At 39.1% G+C, this 23850-nt stretch overlaps 1 protein-coding gene across 17 annotated transcripts in view; it reads left to right on the top strand.

The window, feature by feature from the left end:
• The window catches only part of kaznb (kazrin, periplakin interacting protein b), a 128071-nt gene that overhangs the window by 72776 nt on the left and 31445 nt on the right, over window positions 1-23850 (top strand). For all 17 annotated transcript variants that reach the window (XR_002290188.2, XR_013655936.1, XR_013655934.1 and 14 more), the window contains one exon: window positions 21757-21864. Coding sequence is in view for 11 of the 17 variants with exons in the window: in XM_078947047.1 (XP_078803173.1) it covers window positions 21757-21864 (108 nt within the window). In the remaining 6 variants the exon portion in view is untranslated. The remainder of the gene's footprint in view (window positions 1-21756; window positions 21865-23850) is intronic.

Below are 23850 nucleotides of genomic sequence, written 5' to 3'. Positions count from 1 at the left end.
ACCTGCCCCCTTTTCTTTGTTTTTTTTCTTTTACTTTGAGCTTGAATAAAAGTCTGAGACTGGGTGGCAGGTGACCTTTATCATAACCTCTGTGCCCGCCACGGTGTTGTTGTCACTCTGTAACCCTTGTGCTATCCTAGGCACTTTAACATTGGGAGTTGGGTCATGTAGACCCACTAGACAGTGCTCTGAACCTTTTTTCTTCAATGATTTGTGATCTTCACTGGTGTCCATGGATTACACAAAATCTTTCCACCTTTATCCACCTTTGTCATGGTAGGGAGAACACGTCAGTGTAAGGGCGGGGTCATCTAAGATAGTACAAGGGTTAAGGACATCTTGGCAGGTTCTTCTTGTGACTGTTGACCGATGTGGACCAAAACAGAGTCAAGCTCTTCTACAGCTGTATAGAACAGAACCCGGACCTGTATAACTGTTGGAAGTTATGTTTCTGCTGCAAAGTATCTTTTCATCTATTAATGCGTCAAATTTCTGGGGATTTCAGAGTTTTCTGTGTTGTGGTACAATCATACATCACATCATAAAAATCAGCTGTTTGCGCACAAAAACCCAGTGAAAGACGGAATGACTAGGGAGAAATTGTATTCTTGAAAAGTATCAGTGTCTTAAGCCTTTGCATGAGTATCCCATCTGCCTGACTCAGATTATTCGCTGAAGCCGGATTTATGGGTGGTTAGACCGGCAGGGGGTTCACAATTAGTTCAGGGTGGTGCAGAGTCTGTCGTTTAGTGAGGAGGGTGGTGGAGGATTGAAAAGATGGAAGGGTTTAGACTGATCCTGATGGTAATCTTTGTCCCATCTTCAATTGGAGTCCTTCAGAGCAGTACTCTGCAGTAGCAGCACAAGAAGCTAGACGAAACAAGAAGACGACAAAAAAGACTAGACAGGTTTATATGAATTTTCTGCTGAGAAAATGCTGCGGCCCAGCTGTGTACCGTGGGAACTGTATGAAGCTGAGACAAAAGCAGGTGAGCAGAACTGTTATGATCTAGGGGTACAAATCCAGTGATGCTCAGCATCCTTCAGCTGCTGTCCACCTCTGACCTCTGTGACTGACTTTATGCTGCGGCACTGCGGTAACTCTGATTTATGCAGTTTTGCTTGTTTAGCCTCGTAATGTGATATTAGGTGGATATGCAGGCCGTGCATTTGTTTAACCTTGTGGTCAGCAAATTATTGACATCCAATACAAAAGCCTCTCTTCTGTTTAAAGAGGGAGTGCATATTTATATATGCTTGTGTTGGGACGACCAGTTTCAAGTCTTTTGTGTTTTTGTCGCAGAAAATGGGAGATAATGAATAAAAATGAAGTGTTGCTCAGACTAACTGTGTTTTTTATGGAAGAAGATTGGGGCTACAGAAATAAAAAAAAGAATTGTTTGACTTTATTTCTTTAAAGATGCTTAGTTTTTTTTTTTTTATTTTGAAATTATAATCTAAATTCTAAAGAAAAAAGATAGGAATTAAAAAAGATAAGAGTTCTGAGATTAAAGGAAAATTAAAGGATTAAAGGAAAAGAAAATTCCACATTGTATTGGTATAGTGAAGGTTGGAAGTCTGTTTCATTGTGAAACCTTCAGAAAGGCACTTTTCTAGTTGTATTTTGATCTTTTACTGTGCCACAATGTCACAAATTTAAATGCAAATATCTCAAAATGAGGGTTTTTACAGCAATTATTAGGTACAGATATAGATGAATTAGGTTAATTCATTACAGGTCAGGAATAGTTAATCGGACAAAAAAATGTATTGCATGACAGCACCAGTTACCATATTGACAGAATTTAAGCCCCTTCACTGATGCTGAAATGTTGTTTCCTTAAAAGATTCCGAAGTTAAGTCTGCAGAAAACAATTTTGGCTTTGTCAAATTGTGTTTTGCTTAAACTAGCTTAAAAGAAATTTCTTGTTTTTATTTTTGCTTTTCTGTTTCAAATGTAGGAGTCCATTATTATAATGGTGAAAGTTTTGTGGAAACTGTTTTTCACAACTAAGCATTTCAAATTTTGGAATGGAAATTAGTCAATATCTATTTTAGCACTGAATTAGAAGTTAAACAGAATTGTAAATTGAAATCAAATAGATTCTGTATTTTGCCAGCCCCATATTTATGGCAATGGGACAATAAGGACATGGGAAGGTGGTGGAGTGATGGTTCCCTGGTTAGTGATATTAACAAAGGGTCACAGATTTCAGTCCAGAAAGCAGCCAGACCAAAACCTGAGTAAAACAGAAGCCCAGCAGCGCACGCTCCACTTGTAATCCCACAGAAAGGGTAACTGTGTGAGTGTGAAGGAGACATCATTCAAAGCCAAAGTTTACTCTCAACAGACTTCCTCTGTATTGGGTGAAAACTTTTGCACTTCAGCAAAACATATACTTGTTAAAGAACCAGCAGCAGAGCCTTTAATTACAATAATAAAAACAGTATTAATAAACAAATTCTTTCATTCATTCATCTTCTATTCCGTTTATTCCCTTTCGGGGTCACAGGGCTGCCGGAGCCTATCCCACTTGTGGGCGAAGGAAGGGGAAACCCTGGACAGGTCACCAGTCTGTCGCAGGGCCACAATCACACATTCTCACACACTTTCACATTCACACTAGGGGCAATTTAGAGTAACCAAGTAACCCATGAAGCATGTTTTTGGACTGTTGGAAGAAGCCGGAGACCCCTGAGAGAACCCACGCATGCACGGGGAGAACATGCAAACATACATAAAACAGACAGACATAAAAACATAAATATGAAAATACAGAGGATGAAGAAACTACTGCTCAATAGAGTTACAGCTTTAAAGAGAACGCTGTTCCAAGTGAATGAGTTTTGAGATGGGATTTAAGGACAGGAAGCGAATCTTTGATACGGAGGTCTGAAAGATGTGAGTTCCAGAATGGAGGAGCAGAGCGACAGAAAGCTCTGCTCCCCACGGTGCTGACGGAGGGCGGAGTGAGGCGGATGGAGGACGAGGACCCCAGAGCGGGTGGAGATGAGGATATGGAGAAGGTCAGTCAAATATGGAAGCGAGAGGTGGTAAATGACCTTGATAGATAGAATGCAGTGTTTTGAAAGGAAAAGGGAGCCAGGGAAGTTCCTTCAGGAAGAGGGTAATGTGGTGCAGACATGCTGTGAGGCTGGTGAGGCACAGACTCTTTCAGAGTCAGATTTACAAACATATTTGCAATGCGTATGATTGTATTTCATATCTCATATTAGCAATAAACATAGAAGGTAAATATTGGGCCAATAAAGAATACAGAATGTATAGTGGCTCTGTATGCCTCTAAATAAAAACCAAGGTGAAAGCTACCGGCAACAGCCTATAACATAAACACAGCACCACGGATGATGCATGCTCTCTCACACAAACAGGCACACAGAATTTGCACACTGGTCTAACCTTTACTTGTAAATTAAGTCCAACTTCTCTCCTTCTGGAAAAAGATCTCAATGACTTCAATGCAAAAGTCCTCCTTATCGTCTTTCAGTTCTAGAAGTTTTAGTGAAGATGTGTTGGCCCAGTATTGGCAGTCCATTCTTTATGACTTTACCTTGAGATTGAAAGTCCAACTTCCACACATTTTTAAATGATATAGGCCCACATCAGCCATTATGGGTATCAGTCAACCAATAGTCCTGCCCTAAACTCTGAGGCGAATTTCTAATGAACTCCTGCATATGATGATATGGATGATGATATCCAAACTTTTGGTTAAAATGATGAACCAAAAGTCATCATCCAATCAGTGATGTCACAGAGTACCTACCTTCCTGTTTCGTTTTTAGTCATTCCATTTTGTTTTCTATAAATTAATTTTGTTTTGTTTTCTGAAATGCAATGCTGTTTTTTTATTATTTGTCTTGTTTTTAATTATGGTGATTTTTCAAATGTTTTTGCGTCAAGTAATTTGTTGATAAGATGTGCACTTCAGGGCCACCATAAAAACGTCAAGAAAACTTCAGTTAAACAAAAAGGAATGAAAATTAAACAATTCCATTGAACTAACAATTAGAAACATTTGAATGGGCCTCGCACCACTTTGTTTTGGAATATAGGGCCCCAAGGTCGAAAAGGTTCTGATCCCCTGTCCTAGAAAAAGTCACAGGTTTGGGGATTTCGCCTAAGAACAGCATAATCAGAATTAAAAGAACACTGAAAAGGCTTTTATAAAAGATCAAAAGATGATTTTAAGGAATGTTTGTCCACTCTGAAAAAGACCAGATTTTTAAAATGACAATGTAGGCCCCTTCTTTTTTTTCTTCTTGTCTGCTCCATCTGTTTTCAGATGTTCAAGAGCCCAAGACTTGATAGCTTCTTGTGGCAATCTGCCCTGTGGGGCATCCGTCGTATCGCCCTCAGAACCTCAGTGCTCTTATTACTGCAGCCACTCTCCCAGGAGCGAGTCCCAGTGGATCGAACAACTGCTGATCAGTGACGCAGAGCCCAAATGGAGGGATGTGACAGAGGCAGGAGCGTGACAGACTGAGAGGGGCTATTTATCACTGCTGGAGTTACACTACATAGACAGGAGAAGAATCCCTTATAATGATGAGCCAAAAAGGAAAAAACTCATATGAGACGAGGCGCTCGATGAGTTGAGGGATTTAGGGGAATTTTGAAACTTATAGAAGAGGTTGAATGATGAAGAGGAATTCAGGAAGAAGGAGGAGTGAGGGGGAGGAGAGGCTGTTGGATTCACTGCATGACTGCAGCACAGGAGGCGACGTGTGAACGGCAGGCCAGATAAAGAGTGTGCACACTGGCATATGGAGAAACAGGTCCTGTGTTGCTTTCAACACAGTACAGCTAATGAGATGACATCAATCACTCAATAGACCGCCAAGCCAGTGAGCCATTATCTCTACTTTCACTCCACCACAACACGCTGAAGGTCAGCTTCCTTGATCAGTGGGGATTCATCTGCCTTTATCTGTAATCATCATTACATTCTGCAACAAATAGAGAAGATTTGAAAAAAAAAGAAAGCATTATAAATGAAGATGAAGGCCACATGGCAGCAGGGGAGTGAGAAAACAATCATTTGTTCTCCTCGTGCCACATTTAAAATCTGCACAGACTGTGCCCTCCAGGAAATGAATTCATCTGGTTTTTGGATAAAACTCGTCACCAAAAGATTGCATCAGACATTTGTCCTGGCAGCTGCCAAAAAGGCTGTCTTCCACTGAGGCTAAGTTTCATCAGATATGAATACTTTCGACTTTAACACAAAAGTCACATCTAAGGTTTTGCTCCTGTTACTGCGCTCCACATTGTGTTTCTCACTGTTGTTTTTCTCTTCACATCTTGCTGCTTTTATGAGGTTATCCCCCTCTAGACTGTTCTGTTCTGTGGATTATGCAATAACCTTGATAGCTGTGCATAATACATGTTTTGGTGAAAGTTTAAAGTTCAAATATCTCTGTATCAAATATAAAAATCTCACACAATTCATAAGATCCTACCTGCTTTACACAGAAATGTTTACCCCGATCCCATGACAATGTTACTTTAGACATGCTAGTCCATTCGTTGACATTTTTCTTAATTGTTATCTTTTGTATCGATTTATTTTAACAATTTTATTCATATAATAATTTGTGGTTGATGATGCGATTCATTGTTAAATTTTGGATCATTTTGATTAACTGACCTTAAATCAATCCAGGAGATCTTTAGCCAAACATTCAACCAGACCTGGGTACTAAATAGTAGGATTGAGTTGATAAAATGGATTAATTGATCTGAGTCTATCCAAGCTTGATAAATCAATAATTGATCCTTATACAGTAAGTAGAGATTGATCTTTTATGCTTTTCCTTTTCTGGTGACCTAACGCTTTTCTCGTGAGATTTGGCGAAATCAAGCTTTGAAACCATCAATGTGTTTACAACTTTAAAACTATCGGATGGTCCATGGAACATTACTAATATACTCTGATACACCTGCAGTGTAATTTTAACAATAACAGTAGTAAAACCAAAGTCTGCTGGCTTGATGCTAATGTATAACTGTTTTCTCACTGACTCTTTTCTCACCGAAGAAACTTTCCAATAATGTTTTATTGTTTAGTTTTTGTTAGCCTCTAAGTGTTGAGATACTAATGGTCTGAGCCGACTACCCATCTGAGCAGGTTGCTTAAGGTCACATGAGGTGTAAAGACAGATGGCTGTGGTGAACAGAATCTGGTAGTTTTTCAAAATGAAACTTCCTTTAGTATCAGAAAATAAACAAAATGGAAATAATCTCAGTTTCCATTTGCACTTTTTTTCTGTCTATAGCCCGGTACCAAAGGCCCACGGCCCGGTACCAGTCCGTGGCCCGGTGGTTGGGGACCGCTGGTCTCAAACAGTTTTTTTGCTCAAATCTTTTGGAATAAAGTGTAAAGCTACAGGGCAAGCCAAACTGAAACGCAGGTCTCAACGATCAACACGTTTTTGCTGGAGCTTCTCCATTTGAGAAACAATGTAACCCTATATGGTGTTAATCTCATTGGGTTATTATTTTACTAATACATTTTACAGTGTGTGAACTCAATATGTATGACTTCAAAAAATGTTTTTCCACATCCAAATAATCCAAAGGGGAAAATTATTAGAACATCATACCACACTGTGTGGTCACATGTCTTTGGAACATTCAAAGTGTTTCCATACATTGGACTGAAATGATGACTTGATCATTTTTTGCTGCCATCACTTGTGTTGTCACTTGCTGTGATGACACCTGGGGCCTCATTTATAAAACTTTGCGTAGGATTTGCGTCAGAAGTGGCGTACGGATAAAACATAGGACGTGCGTACGCACAGAAATATTCGGATTTATAAAACCGTGCGCACGCACATCCTACGCATCTTTCCCTTTATAAATCACAACCAATTCTAAATGCAGCGCAGCTTTTGCGGCTGTATGACACGCCCATAGTTGCCCATAAATAGTCCGTGAAACGCCCACAAATGAATATTCATTGATTGCTAAATCATGGCAAACACCGAGAGGAAATCAAAAAAACGTAACTTCACTCAATGTGAAGTAGAAGTTATCGTTGGCGAGGTGGAAAAGAGGAGAAAAGTGTTGTTTGGGGCACAGTGTGGGCATTACTAATGCCTAAAAGCCACGTGAGTGGCAGACGGTGGCAGACGCCTTAAATGCTGTAGCCTCACAACCTCGGACCGTGGCCGAAATAAAATGAGAAATGGTCGGACATCAAAGTCGAGGCAAAAAAACCTCTGGCGCTGCATCGCCAGAGTGTTTTTGCCACGGGATGGGGGGGGGGGACGACGACGACGACACCGGAGCTGACCCCTCTTGATGAGAGACTAGCGGCAAGAATTGGGGAATCCCTTAGTCGAGTGGTGACTGAGGCGGAGGGGGACACGACGCGCCAGATGCACCGGGTGACACACCCCCAAAAGCCCGCAGAGGTCCAACAGGACGGCTCGACGAAGGCGGAACCGGCTCATAAGCCACTCATCCTCGTTTGCCAGCAAGTTTTCTTGCTGTCTAAAGATGCGTTCACTCCGAATTCTTCCATTTGCCACATCTTCTAAGAGCGCAAGATCAGCCATTGTGCGTCATTACGCATTGTGATGGGGCATTTTATTTCCATCCATTTAATTACATCTGACAAGCTACAGATGTCGGTAATAATCGACGTGGAAATGGGAAATTGATCTGCGCAAATGTAATTTCTTGTTTCTTGTTGCTTTCTGAATGGTTGAGACATACACGCCATACATTGTTTCATCAAAAATAAAACAAACTAAAGGCATATGTATGAATACCATAATTCCGTAGCTTATGAAGAAATGTTTTAATATGAAAACAACTTTCCCTAGTGGACAATTAATGCATCTCTCTCTATCTATCCATCTGTCTGTCTAATTGCACCTATATCTGCTCCGCCAGACGGACACACTGACGGGAATATCAGTTTTGTACATTATTTCGTTCTGTTAACTTTATTTATTTATTTATATTTATTTTATGAGGATGAATTGCACAACATGCCAATATTGCAGAACAAATTTCCCTTTTCTTTTTGCAAATAAGTGTTCATTTGAATTTCTGTTGTAATTTTCGTTTGATTTTTTTTTCACTGCTGATCGATCAAACGGGTGTTCGTGTAGGCTGTTAATTGTAAGACTTTCTTTGTGAAGTCTTCATGTTATTTCTGAGAGGCAGTATTGTCATTTTCACTTTCACGTGTTTCTTCCATCTGCCGACGGTGTCGCCGTTTCTCATTTCACCCGTTTTTGTGCGTACGCCTGGGTCAGAGCTTCCGTGAAGGACCGCACATTTTCCCGTCAAGTTTGCTTTTTATAAATCTCAACTATTGCGTAGAAAGTGGCGTACGCCTTCTTTTGTGCGTACGCAACGTTTATAAATGAGGCCCTTGATCATTTTAACGTTATAGTAATATAAACCTACCGTGTCTTCAAACAAATGGTATTTTCCAATATCTATAAAATTGATTTGTTTTATTTTGAAACAATTTTATGATGGTATAGTTGGAGTTTATGAACAACTTACTTCAGACAGATAAATTCGTCTGAACCGCAGGAATAAAAAACCTATTCTTTAATTAATCAATGAGTCCTTACACACCTACATTTTATGTAATGCAGATAAACAAGGTGTGGTTGTTTTTTTGAGGGTTTTTTTGTGCTTCTTTTTGGAAAACTTAAGATTTCTTCTGATTTTGTATTTCTATCAAAAAAAAAAAACATAAATGACTTGAGGTCTGTTTTTTTCTTCTCATCCCTGGAACTTTTTCTACCTTTTAGATAGAAAATAAATTCTCTGACATTGTGAATACATCAAACTAAAAACTAAAAGTGGGAAGTATGTCAATGAAGGCTCTCATTCATAGGTAACAATGTCTTGAAGTCAAGTCAGTGAATAACAGAAAAAAATCAAGTTAATATGTTATGTAGTTGCATGCATCAGCGCATTCAACTAAGATGAACAGCAAAAAGTCAGAATACACTGGGTGTGGGTTGATTACATCAAAAACACGAGTTATTTAGCTTTCTTCAGCAGGTTTTTCGCCTCCATTATGAGGGTCAGGGATTTTCAGCCTTTAGTAAACAACTGACTGACAACTGTAAATAAACCAGTTCATGCTGGAGGCTACGGAAACCAACAGTTTATGTGTCCTGCCTCTGTCTCTATGAGAGAATAGCAAATGACACAAACTTTCCATAAACCTTTGAGATAAAAGACAGCTGACAGATGTAAAGCATTTTAAATATTTCCTCTCTTGTTTTTATGAAAATGTTTAACCACTTTAGATTTTGTCAGCGAAACCTACACAACACTTTGACATACGGTAACTCCTTGAGCTATTACACAATTATTGTGACTCAGCTGATTCTGACGCAGAGAAAAATTCCTTTTCATGTCAACTTTGCACCGATATGCAACATTTTACAAAGATAAAATGTTGCATAACGGTGCAAAATGAGCTGGCTCATGTTGATTGCACGAGCACTTCACTTCTGTTGTTTTCATCACATAGGGGTGTATTGATAAATCGATGACTATTCCTACAGTCAAGAACAATCTTTCTGAGGAAGAATCGAATCAGACTTAACCGTTAAAAAATCATTTCAAAACGACATAATCAAATCCATATTTGAAAATACCTTTCGGATTGAGACATGGTAGGTTTATATTACTATAACATAAAATAATAATTAATACTTTATTTATCCCACAACGGGGACATTTTTCTCCATATTTTGGGGGGAGCAGTGGGCTGCGGACTAGTCGAGGTCGGGGGGACGACAGCTGGCGGGGGAGAGCGGGGATTGATCCGCCAACCCTTCGGTTGTCGACCTGCTCCACCGCCTGAGCTAAACTGCCGCCCAAACCATGTTGGCATAAGGTTTTATAGTGGATAGTCTGAAAACAGCATTAGGTTTTCACCCAATTTACCAAAGTCATGTGACCATACAGTGTGCTAGAATGTTCTAATAATGTTCCCTTTGGACTATTTGGATGTGGAAAAACAACAGTGGACTGAACTTTAGGAAACTAAAATGCAAAATGATTTGTCATTAATTCTTGTTTACATGTTTGTTTGTACACATATTGAACTTACATTTGATCATCTTGCAAGAAATATGAGAAATCTGGAAATCTTCACCTGCACTGTTCAGTATTTATTTAGTTACAGATTTATTTATCTGTGAGTCACACTGGTTGAATCTTTGGCTAAAGATGTCATCGATTGATTTTAGCTCAGTGAATCGGATCTAATCGGATCATTCAAAATGAAAAAAAAAGAATCGGCTACCACAAATTTTGTATCAATTATAATCTGTGTTAAAATGAATCATTACACCCTTAGCGTAAACGGTTGAAGAGGTACAGTAATTGAAAGAATGTCTACACTAGAGCTAGCGCTCCAGGGTTGACTACTACTCGCCCGAGCAGTCCTCCAACTGTGACGTTGATAGTTACCTGTAACACCCTCCATGTGATGATCCGTTTGGATTCACACAGTAGATCACAAGTATCAAACTCAAGGCCCGCGGGCCAAATGTGGCCCGCCATGTCATTTTATGTGGCCCGCGACAGCATAAAGGTTTTTCATTTCTTAAAATAAAAAATAAAAATTGGTGTGTATTTATTCATATCTAGGGGGGAATTGGACTTAAAATATTGGATTGGGCAACTAAACATTAGGACTTAAACACTGTCCATGTAACCTAACCTGACAGAATCAAATGTAAAAGGATTTATGCTAAAGTAACAAGCAAACCTATGTTTTCTGTGCAACTGTAATTGTCACTTTAAAAAGTTAGAATTATTAAATAAATGAGTTATTTAACATTAAGGAGTAGTTACGTTTATTTTTCATTACATTTAGTTAAATGTATAAGTTATATCTGGCCCTTTGAGGACAACCACTATGCTGATGTGGCCCTCAGTGAAAATGAGTTTAACACCCCTGCAGTAGATGAACTCAACTGATTCATTTGCAACTACACTTAGACCCTTGAATTCAGGTGTTCAAGACCAAAAGGCAAGGAGTGAAACCATTATCGCTCTGAGTTTAGTTCTGGAAAGACTCTTCCTAGTCTGTTAAAATATACAGTTGCAGCCTAAATAATTGTTTGACGCAACACGCCGTCCTTGCCAAAGTGAAGACTTTTTAACTCTAGACACGACGCCCAAATCACACCGCAGAACCTCAGATCAAGTCTGTAAATTGACTTAACGTTGAAACTGGACTCCCTACTGAATCATGCTTGTTGTAAACGCAGCTTAAAACTTAATTCAAAACTCCTCATTGCAAGTGACGCTCTGTGTGTAGTGTAATCCCTAGTAATTGGTAAACGTGCAAAGTATAAGCTGAGTCAAGAGGAAAGATCCAGGTCTGCATGGCATGTGCAAAATGCACTGTGGTTACGTTAGACTTAGCTCTGGATCCTAATTAGCACGTCCTCTATCATCTAGTTAATTATGGCTTTGTGCTGACGGCAGCACTGGCAGGGCAGGGAGGGACCGTTTGCTTTTAGTGCCAATGCTCTGCGGCGTGAGGACTCATCCCTTTCCTTTCTGTGGCAAAGAAGGATGTGGGTAACTTCCTTTTCTGGTTATGACCTGCACTGAGGCATTTGTCATTCTGAGCAGGGCTTTCTGCAATGCAAAAAGGCTGATTTTGGTTATTATAGAAGCGTACAGTGTTTAAAGAAGAAAGGAATAGCCCTAAAGGATTCAGTGTATATGGCAAAAGCAGCAGTGAAAGCAGGCTGCAGTGTGAAGTACAGTATGAAGAGTCATTTTTCATTGAAATCTTTCACCATTACCGAAGAACTGCAACCCTCGGAGGAGGAATTCTATAGTTCTCCCACTAAAGCACTTCTTCTCTTAGGTAGTAAATTATGTAATTTAACTTCCTTTATCAAGACAGTTTATGCTTTAATTAAACTTTTTACTACATTTCCGTATCTATCTTCATACAATGGAGCGTTTTTTGCTTGGAAAAATGACTGGACCTGGTGAAGTCTCACGAAAAATCCTACCCAACTTTACTTAGTCAGTATAGATTGAAACTCTATCACTGTTTCATGGTATAGTCACAACTGCCCTTACGGTGGTCATGGGCTGTCTGTGAGTGAGAAATGGGCAAACTTGCAATGACCACACAAGTGGCCCTTGCAAAATTTTAAGATCACAGTTGTAAAATGAAAATGTTCATTCACATTTTTCGCTATGGGTTTGCTGCAGGAGACAGGTCGTAGTGAACACTTGAACACTCAAGCAACTCGTAAGGGTAAGTGAGGGGGAAGTAGGTCAGACGAGTGCATGTCGTACAGATCTTCCTTTTTTTCACCCCCAGACACCAGACTGTTAGAAATGAGGAAATTAGACAATCAGAGCATAATTTATGTGGGCATCCTATTGACATCTCTTACACATCTACTGTGCAGCATACGCGTTCAGTCAGGAAGGAGCCAGTGCGAGCACCATACTAATGACTGGAGCAGAGGCGCCGTGCGACATCATTAGTGCATAATGTAACTTATGTTATCCTTACAAACATTACACAATACACCTACTACATGCACGGCAATGGTAGATTCCATTTTCATGAGGTGGATGCTAGATCCTCAAGGAAACTGCAATACACTCTTCTTAAGATGTGGCCTCTCCTCTCTACAACCTTCTACAGCCTGGAAAACCCCAAAACCCCCTTCACCTGTACTGACAGCTGTAATCAAGCCACAACAGACCAGGATGAATACACAATCCAAAACATCACCATTTGCTCTTTTTCCTCTGCTACAGAAAATATGTGCACTTGTCATTCCCGGTGTTCTCTTTGGAACTTTAAACCTGGTTAAAAAGATTTCCCAAGTGCAGCAAAGAAGCGACTTACCAGTAAACACTAGTGTTGTTGGAGTCCATGAACAATTTCATTCAAAACTTTTTGGGTGCTAGAATGCTTTGTTTCCTAAATCCATAGTCACTTTCAAATCATTTCTGTTTTTTGAGCATTTTTTAGCATTTCTAACAAACAAGCAAGTATTTAGGACAATTGTGTATTCTGTTTTTTTGTACTAGATTTACTTGTGTGTGGCTTTTCAAAGTTAGAACTCATCCATATTCAAGTGTCCTACATAGTTCACCAAAGGAAATGAGTCTGCAGACATGCAGGCAATTTCCCCAGATCATGTGTCCCATCAGTCAATCAGGGATCCTTCACTAGTTTCAGAATCATCCACAGCTGGGGAGTTTTTTTGTTTTTTTTTTAACATATCGCTTTGGTTGTTTGTGCAGGTTTTAATCAAACAAAAGTAATCACATAACAAGCCAGGCGCACAGCAAAGTTTTTAGATTTGGCACTCTTTTCTTGTAATTAGCGGCTAAAATAGATACAGTAGCTGGAAGATTTTTCTTTTCAAAAAAGCAATTTTAAGGTGCTGTAATGTGCAAATCAATGCCATCCAATATGAGGGTCAGTCTTGCTCCAGCGTACATGCAGCTTCATGGCTCCAGTTCTCTGTTGTTGTGTACTGGGCTGTTAAGGTTTATATCAAATTCTTTTTGAGGACAGTACATCTGAGCTGACAGTGTGGCTTCAGTTATGTTCCAGTCTCATCCACCCATCTTAGGCTGTTTTATCTGGGCCCAGTTAAGTCAAACTTTCAGTTCTATTATTCACATCCTTGCCCAGTTTTCCTCTTTTTCAGCTCTTTCAGCTGCACTTAACTTACTCTATTAGCTGGAAAGTTGTGATATCCCTGTGTGTGTGTGTGTGTGTGTGTGTGTGTGTGTGTGGGTGTGTGTGTGTGTGTGGGTGTGTGCATGGGTGTGTGTGCGTGTGAGAGAGAGAGAGAGAGAGAGAGAGAGAGGGAGAGAGACTTACATCCAACACAGACTCCAGAGGCTCAGTCACTGTGTTGCATTATTCAGCTTCAGAAACACTTGGGTCTCTTAATTGGGCTCTTCAAACCAACACTGTCACTATCCATGAACTATTTCTAATTTAGTCTATACATATAAAACCCATTTCATGTGAGATTAATTGTGCGTTAAATAGCATCCAAATTTGGATTTCTAGTACGTTTTGACCTGCTGGCACACTAACCTGTGTCTTGAAGGATAACGACATTTTGAGCACATTCTTTCCAGATCTGTGGTGTGATAGGGGGTCAACAAAAGGTGTCTGTGCGGGAAAACTGTAACCACAAGTTTGTTTTGCCTTTTTTTATCATTCAGTTTAAACTCAGGATTTGTTCCCAGTAGATTTGTCTGCGTAATCTTCAGTTTAATGCCATCCTCATCAGGCTTTACCGGTTTGGCAGAGCCTGTGGGTTGTTGCGTCATGCCAGCGAGTATTATGGGCTGCAACAACCAGCTATAGCGAAAAGAAAAAAAAACACAGCATCCATGTGCAAATACATTTACTTTTTCTGTACTGCTCTTTTAATAGAAATACTCGTTTTTTTTTTACTTTTTCTAATCTAGAAGGCCTTTGTTTCTTAAATTCCTACTGTGTGAGGATCATATGAGACAATATTTACAGTAGGAAGTGTGACATGGAGGTCCGCTCTTTAACCTTTAATTATGCTTTCCTAATGCTTTTATTTTGAAATGTGCCCCTTAGGATGTTTTGATACACAAAACGGCACAGGGTAAAGAAGTAAGATGTGAAAAAGTAAGGAAAAGATGTATAAGACTAAAATGTATTTAAATATTCATAGTTAATGAACAGCTGAAAAATACACTCCTAAAGCAGTTTTCTGCATTAACAACCACAAACCATGTAGGAAAAAAAACAATTAAAAGAGATGCTTTGACTGCAATTAAATTGCAATTATTTTAGCATGCATCACGTAGCTCACGACTGCCATTGAGACACAGCAGACAGTGTCTCTGCACGGGGGACAGACCTGACACATACAGGCGTGTCAGCCGCTTTGTCTTCAACCATTGTTGAATTTTCCTAATCATGATGCATCCTGATTCATAAAGCAATAGCAGATACCTGCAGAGAAATATTAAGTAATAATGTTTTGTCAATTGTCAATAAAATAAAAAACTGTGACTGATAACTTATTGTGGCCTTTCATGCTTCCTTTGTTATTTCCCAAAAAAGTCAATTACTTTTTGCACATTTTCTGCCAAATAGACAGGCTAATGCAGCAGTGCCCACTCCGATCATATTTTGATCTGTTGTAAAAGCGTTCCCAGTGGTCTTTTAATTATGATGACCCAGTTTTTTCCTAAAATTTAAAAATTGTGTCATTTTTGAGGGCATAGTTTCTGCAGAGCAGGGATATTTCATTATAAATTTACTTCTATGTTATGGACAGGGGTCGAAACAAATCCCAACAAAAATGGTGAGCAATATTGGAGCTATCTAGTCGTATGGTTTTCAAGCCAGATGCCAGATTGGATGTAGAAAACGAAGACATACGCGGATCTATTTGTCTGCAAGCAGATAAATTAATAAAGAAGTACTCAGAAATCCAATTTTAAGCTTAATTTTTCTTAATACATGTCCCCCCATCATGAGAAAAATGCCACAAGAAGATGCTAAAAAAGACAATGTTCCTTGAAGTGTCACTTTCAGCCCCATGAGCTAATATGTTCATTAAACAGAAATGGTAGTGAGAAGGCTGTGGAGCACTGCTGTGCTGCTAAAACTAACAATATGCAAAGTGAACAAAGGAAATGCAATCAGTTGGTAGGACTAGGAGACATTCTCTTTCCATTTTGTAATTCAGAAACCCTTCTAACATTGAACTAATGAGCTTTTCAGCAGTCTTTTTATTTTCCACGATTCTCTTTAAACAACAAAGCTTCCTTTCCAAAGGCCTAGGTCAGCGGGGATGACAATCTGTTGATTCTTTGCTTTAAATTGTACTTTAATTCTATTAACAGTTGTAAACATTTTTTTTTTTTTTTACCTTTTTTCTTTGGCTAAGACCAGCCTCAGATTGCACCAACAATGTGACCTTTTTGAAAATCTGACAGTTCTGCTAAACTTGTTGCGCGTGGCACAAGAAGTTTACTCTTCTCAGATGTTGATTGATGATATATGGAATAATTTGATTTATAAGTCTACACCACTGAAAACAAATTAGGATAAAACATTTGAAGAAAGGAACATTGCTTCTTGCATGTTTGTTCCAAATGTATTAAATTTTAGTCAGAAAAAATCGCAGTCAGTACATTTTTGAAGAAAGCAGCAACTTTTAATGTTCACCTCCTCTTCATCCCCAAACCCAGTTTTATCCTCATATCAAAATTAAATGAAGAAATGTGAGCTGAGTTTGGTGTTGGAGATAAAATACAGCACCAGTACAACACGAAGTCTGTTTATATGTTATTCTGTCCATCACACCCTATAGTCTCAGGATCCGCCTGACTCTGACATCCAGGATGCATTTTTATTTTCATACATTAGCTGTGTGTTTTCTAAATTCCAAGGAGCGACATGACTTTTAATGTGGGTGTTTGTCAATGGATAGAAAGCTGCTGTGTTTCTGCTTCAGCTTGACATAAAAGAAAAATCCTACAGCCGTATAGTAAATTGCAGCTTCAGGCCTTCTTTTTCTTTGCTTTTACGTCTGAGTATCATGTTGTTTTGGTTTTTAAATCCCACATTGTGCAGACAGGAATCATTAAAGATGAAGAAAAGCGTCAAACCTGCAGACCTCTGAGCTCAACCCGGATGCTCATCATTGTCGTGCCGTTTCTTGGAATTGATGTAATGAATGTGTCCCTGTGGGGGCTTTTCATGTTTTTGCCCACGTTTCCTATAGTCAAGGAAGATGGCTCCAGTTTTGCTGGTTATGGAGGCTATGGATCACAGCAGCCTCGGAGCAAATATTTAAGCCTGTACTGTGTTATGCCAGGTGTATTGATTTACTGTGTCACGACTTGTTATGAACACAGATTAATAAACAACGAGCTTTCCACTCATGGCAGTACAAAATCTAAAAGGAGCAACATTTTGCTGCAGCATTCTAGTTGCATGTAAATATCGGGGCTGTTTGCAGTTCAGGCTTCAATTTACAGCACGGATTTCCAATTTCAATCAGTTCCTAATAAGAAATCTGTCACCCCCTATAAATTGTTTTTTCATCTTATTTTAAAGGTGATCTTTTCAGTGGTTGACATTTATGTTAATAGTCTGTTTTATGGATAAAGTTTGCTGTTAGATGCTGTTAACGTGATCAAACTAATTACAGGCTCAGTGTCATGTCTTGTCAGTGTTTGCACTCGGGAATTTGGCTGTGCTTTATGTTTTCTATGTGAGAATAACAAGAGAGAGGTGTAAGCGCTAAGGTGAGGAACAGAGACGCTCCTGTAAAAAGATGACCTAAAACCACAAATCTAGACTTTTCTTTCAATTCTTTTTTAAAATTACATTAACCCTAACTTTAACATTGGGAGTGGGGTCATCTAGACCCACTAGACTAGACAGTGCTCTGAACTTTTTTTTTCAATGACTTGTGAACCTCACAGGTGTCCATGGATTATATGAAATCTTTCCACCTTAATCCACCTTTGTCATGGTAGGGAGAACACGTCAATGTAAGGGTGGGGTCATATAAGATAGCACAAGGGTTTCCAGGCAAAATCAACTTTTTGAGTTTTTAAGTTTAAGATAATGTTCATACCTCACAAAAAACAATCCTAAAGCGGTATTTGCTCCATTCAAGCATCTCTGAGTATTCTTCTAAAAACCTCTGAGCACCAGACCCTCCCAATCCATAAAAGCGCGGGTCCTCTCATTGTGATGTCATAAAGTGAGAAACAGCCCCTTCCAGGAAGAAAGGCACCCACTTTCTACATGGAACTAGCGGTGATCGGCTGATATACTTTCCTCTTAAATGCACAATATGCACATCCATCTTTGCAAAAGTTGGGTTTGTCTTTATGGGTTTGTTTTTATACCCACAAGGATCGAACGCCGGTGCCTCAGAGATAGACTCGCCTTATTTCCAGGTAGGAAAATGGCTGCAAAAATAAAAAATGTGTTCTTAAGTGTGACAGAGGTAATATATGATCAAACATATGGGCAGTTTACTCTGAAAGGCTTAAGAAAAGTATGATATAGGATGTTTAATTTAATGTTGTCAAAAGTGATCTGCAAGCTCAGTGTTAACCTCATGGTTTCTCTTTTTGGCCTCATTGTTGGTCTTCATATGTTGCACATACTTCACTTTTTGCACTTTTTTCCTTCTTTCATTGGAAACAAACTTTAATATGTCATGTATTTTTAGAAGTTCAACCAAAAACCAACAAACAGTTTTGAATACTATAAATTAAAATGTAAAATAATGTTCTAACAGTTTAGAAATCTAAATACTTTCGTACTGAATGCCAAAAATGTTCACCATTGACCATGACTAATGGAATGCAGTATCACATACTGTGAAATGAACAAAATGGAAAGTCAAAATTCCAAAGTGAAAGATCTCTCAAAATGACTAAAGTTCCAACCACAATTTTAATTATAATTGTAAGGACTCATTAAACTTAAACATTAACTGTCTTCAGAGTCACTTCGGAGACAAATTAAATTGTATAAAATGTTCAATTAAAAATGAGATAAATACAACTATGTATTCTGAAAATAAAATGTACAGACGTAGTTGCTGCTTGTCTCTAAGCCGATTTCATTGTCCTGTTGTAAAATAAAAAAAGCCATCAAATTCTTCTTCTGCTCAGTCTCTGGATGAATCACAGTCACCCCCCAGGGTGCATATGTCCCTCACTGAAACCAACAGAGGGACGGAAAAAGCGAATAACAGACAATAAAGCTGCATGTATATTTATGGTTCATATTTGCTCAATGCTACACAAACATGTCTTCATCTGCTCCCCCATGACTGAACATGTTTAATGTCTGCAAACTGTCCATTTGTCACCCTTGTGCTATCCTAGGCACTTTAACATTGGGAGTTGGGTCATCTAGACCCACTAGACAGTGTTCTGAACCTTTTTTCTTCAATAATTTGTGATCTTCACTGGTGTCCACGGATTACATGAAATCTTTCCACCTTTATCCACCTTTGTCATGGTAGGGAGAACACGTCAATGTAAGGGTGGGGTCATCCAAGATAGCACAAGGGTTAAAGGTTCAAGTCAAGCCTGGTGACAAATCCAAAACTGGTCTTTATGTCTGTGATGATTCTCCTTCACCCAGGATAGTTCCACAGCAGAAAAAGTGGTTTGAAAAGGGTCATGGATTACGTTCTTTAAGTTGAACTTCAAAACATAGTCCAGATGACTCTATCTAAACACTTTTTCTGCTATTCTCAAGACTCCAGCTGTAGTTTCAAGTCTCATGTCTAAAAAAATCATAGATAAAGTGAAAATTTGATTCTGATTCTTACCAGTTGGTATCAAACTATTTTCAACAACTCTTGGGGACACAAAACAGGCAGTGTGTGCCTCTGAATTCCCAATGGAAAAGTTTTTTTTTTTTAATTTTAGACCTAAAAGTGATTTACTGGAGCTTAAAAAATACAGAGAAAAATTTTTCATAAGTCCCACATGTTAAGTCCATAAGGTCGAGTTTCAAGTTACAAGTTTCGACTCAAGTATGAGTCCCAAGTCCAAGTTCCCATCTCTGGAATGAAGATATCAAGACTGTTTGAAGAAAAAGACTGGAGACAAACTCTGAAACCTGGTCTGGAAGACTTCATGCCTGTTTGCCTCACTGAGGGGAAACCGTCTTTTTAAAAAAAATCTATTTAACCAAGCAGACATGGTTTGATTGTTTACTGTTTAATATTTGGATTTTAAAAAAGTATTTATGAGCCTTGGGAACTTTAAAGATCAGTAGAAATACTGTATAAAGGATATTTGTAGTTGTCACTCTTTTGGTTTAAAAAAAACATCTGACTATAACAAAAGTGTTGAGATAAAAACATTATGGAGTTGACAGCTCTACTTTTGACCATCAAAGGAGCCACTTTGGCCCGTAGCATTCTTCTCTATAATGGAAATCTAAAAAAATTTTGTTTTTTTTGTTTCAGATGCTGTTTCAGATGCTTTTAATGTGGTTGATTATAGTTGAATACTGTCCTGCTCCATGTTTCCAAGCCTTCTATCTTGGGTTTGTCTCGTTCAAAACCATTATGGTTCTTCCCCCATGTATAAGGGACAATGCCGCAAACACATTTCTTGTTCCTACTTGTGTTTTGAAGAGCCTTGACCTGTGGTTTTAACCCAGTGCTGTCCAACTTCAGACCTCCAGAGCCAGTGTCACTCATGTTTTCTGACTAACCTGCCATTTCAGCTCTTTTTGGCAAAGCTCATCTGATCCAGGCAAGGTTTCTGAAAAAGCTGCGGGTCTGTCCTTGAGGCCTGAGTCTGACACCCCTATTGAACCTCTGGCACTTCATCCCTCAACTGTTTACCATTCCAAACCAGTTTTTCAGACCTGACTTGAATTTGTTGGGATGTAAACAAGTTGGGGTGTTTGAAACTTTAGAATTAAATTAGCCGGTATTTGCTGCTCACGTGGATTTTAAAAAGAGACCATGTTGAATTTGGCAGGTCTGCAAGTCAAACACTCCAGATAGTAAAGCATGTTTTCCTTTTTTGAGTGACTGCTAGATTAATGAATTTGTCTGCTAGATCAGCATAATTGAAGGTTGACTGAGGCCAAGAAAAGAAGCGACTGTACACAACCCAGTTGTCCTATTCTTAGCTTAAAAAGATCTAATTCCTAATGAATTTTCTTATTTCTCATACATGTTGTCCCCAAGGATAGTAATAGATGTTAAATGAGGCTTTTAGCTTTTCTATCTCCAGCTAGAAAATGTTTTCAAAAATCATGCGTTGTCTTAATAATAAGTTGTCATTTTCTTGTAAGACAGGCCTTTCTGGGCTTTTCCTCTGACATTTAAAATATTCTGAAAGACTTTTGAATATAAAATAAAAACAGGCAGGAGACAAATTCTTCAATGGAAATGACTGCATTAGTAAAAATGTGAGCGAGAGGGAGAACTGGCGTTTAAACTTTAATTTGTCGCAGAGCAATGAAAAGACTGCACATTTCTCTGAGGATTCAATTCCCGAAGGAAAATAAAGGTTTTTAGATGCTCTCGTTTCGACTCCAACAATTTTTGTACTTTGTTGTGAACTGGGCTTGAATGAATCTAAATATGAGCTTGTGTTAACACCAGAAGGTTAGCTGATGTGTTGCAGCTTCAGTAATCAATAGCAGCAAAGGTTCAGGCAGAAAACCGAGAGCCACAGTGAAGCGGTGGAAGGAGATACTGAACTGGTCTCTGGTAAAGGCCCACTCTGATGAAAACTGTGTTTTTAACATGTTTTTGCACCATTTTTGGATAGAAGACTTGCACAACTTGCACAAGACTTGAGTATCTCTGCATTCTAATTGTTGTGAATCAGGAGCAGATAAAAAAATGCTGTTTGAAAAAATGCTTACTTATGACATAGAAAACACGCTAGACCCCTGTTTCTGCTCCATGCATCCACTTGTAGATGACTGGATTCATGCACATCTTTATTTTCCTCGTCTGAGCTGGCGTCTGGCTCATCCCTGTGCGGCTGGATAGCTGCAATATTGCTCACCATTTTTGTTGCACCATTCAACCTGTGTCAGGTTGAGGGTGTGAGGGGCTGTTATCTAGTATAGGAGAGCATACAAGATACCATACCTAAATCAGAGAAGTACATTTACCTTAATAAAGAGAGTCCTTTCATGAATGTTTCTGTTTTTTTTGTAGATCTATCGGTGCATCACAGGCAAAAGGCGAGGATGACAGACATGTGCTACTCAACAGAGATCTCCAGCCTGATGGACTTTGGCACTGCAGACTGCACGCTAGGCAAAGGTACGTCATTGCTGAGAGTCACATAGGGTTGCCTTGGTGACAGCATGAAGTGATTTATCCTGGAAGTCAAAAGAAGCTGAGAACTGGTAGTTGATTGTCCATAACAGATGACTATGGCTGAATGAGGCCTTAGCATTACCATTCAGTGCAAGTCTGCAGTGCTTCACAGAAAAGTATCATACTTGTAGTGAATGCTTTATACTTTATGAACAGTTTTTAGAAAGTCTTGAAAAAAACACAATTTTTTACAGTGACATAAATTGTGTCCACTTTGTGAGAACGTTTCCCTTGTCATTAGTATGGGTATTGGCTCAGAAAAAGTCTCTGTATTTTCTCCTTTGCAGCTGACCAGCATGTGTTCATATCACAAAAGATATTGAACGTTACACCTATTGATTACATCTCCTTTGTTGCATTTTCTTTACGCCTTATGTCCTTTTCTTTTTCTCAGACGAAATAAACAAAAGCTCGTTTCATTCGTTTTTTCGATGCTGATATCAATCCATGCAGTCTGAAAGGTCTATTGTTATTTCAGTCGTTTTACTATGCAAAAGACAGACGGCAGAGCTCCTTCCTTTTCCCGTCAGCAATACGAATGTATCGGAGTGACCTCAGAAAATGACTTTTTTTCTGTGGCTGCCCGTCAGAAGCACAGACTAAGCTCATCTTATTGGCTTTTTTTTCCCCCCACCTCTGCCTCTTTCAGGAGGCCAATTAATATTTGGGTGCCGCCCCATCCTGACTCTCTATCAACCCACTGCAGCAATGCTAATGCAGACTGACAGGTCAACTTTGCACAGGAGAGAAAGAAAATGTCTATGAAGTTCGAATATGAGCAGAGCTAATGAATGACACAGCGATGAAAGCCCAAGAATAAGGGACGAACATTTCCAACAGAAGAGGTGTCAAGATAAAAGAAATAATATGAAGGCGATTTCATTGTAGCTTGAAGGCAGGCTTCAGCGTGAGTAATGTGTTTCACCAAAAAAACAAAGGGAAATTCTGCGGAACAGCTTCTTTGTTTAAGAGAAAGCTTTTCCAAATGGATTAGAGAGACAACATAAAGACAGTATGCCATTCAGGTAACACCCCAAAGCTTTGATTTCAAAAATAAATATTTGCCTTGCACACAAATATTTAACTTCCTTATTCCTACAAAATATTTTAAATCTTAAGTTTGATTTAATGGATTAGATTTCTAAAGATGATTTTTCGTTGACATTTCTGAATCTAGAACGTAAATACTAATGCAGAACCGTATTTCCTGTCACCTCGGATCAGTTTCAGACAACGAGCTTGCCAGTGGCCCTTCATGTCTCACTGCCTGACTGGCAGATTGATTTCCTCTTGTGACAAGTATTTGGTGAGCGATTACATTTGATCTTTAGGCAGGGCTAAAACACTTCACATCAGCCTCTGACAGGCGTGACAGATGGCGCCGCTTCTCCAAACCGCTGTCACTTTTTTGCATAAAAAGCCATTTCTCTCACACAGAAAAAAGTCAGGAGGTTAGTATGCTAGCAGTGCCACTTAAGCGTTAATAAATCCCAAACTCTATTAAAAGTTTACACCAAAGTGAGCCCTGCAGGCTTAGTTATCTCCAAACCACCTGCCTGTATGTGGGCTAAACATAGAGAGCCCTGAAAAGTCATTTGGAGCAGAAATATGAACTCTGTCCGCTTGCATGAAAGCTCCTCCTCAGACTCATGCTGCTCTTTTTCGGAGCCAAATAGCAAAGCAGTCAGAGGGACGGTCTAAGATAACACGGGGTTTAATAAAGTATTCTAAACACATCTCAGTTTGTTGATCTAATGCGGTTTGAAAGCTTGAACTTCCTGCCTCTGCTCCACTGTTGTGATCCAGCTGACGTTTGCGTGTCTCCACAGCACGTCCAGAGTTTGCATTCCTGTCTCCTCTGGCCGAAGCACAAATTTACATCCAGGAAGTGATTGATATAAACACAAACACAGGGAGCTGTTTGTCTAG

Source organism: Oryzias latipes, chromosome 5 (assembly GCF_053564925.1).
Source record: "Oryzias latipes strain Hd-rR chromosome 5, Olatipes_Hd-rR_3.1".
NCBI lineage: Eukaryota > Metazoa > Chordata > Actinopteri > Beloniformes > Adrianichthyidae > Oryzias > Oryzias latipes.
This window is presented reverse-complemented; position numbering and strand designations above follow the sequence as displayed.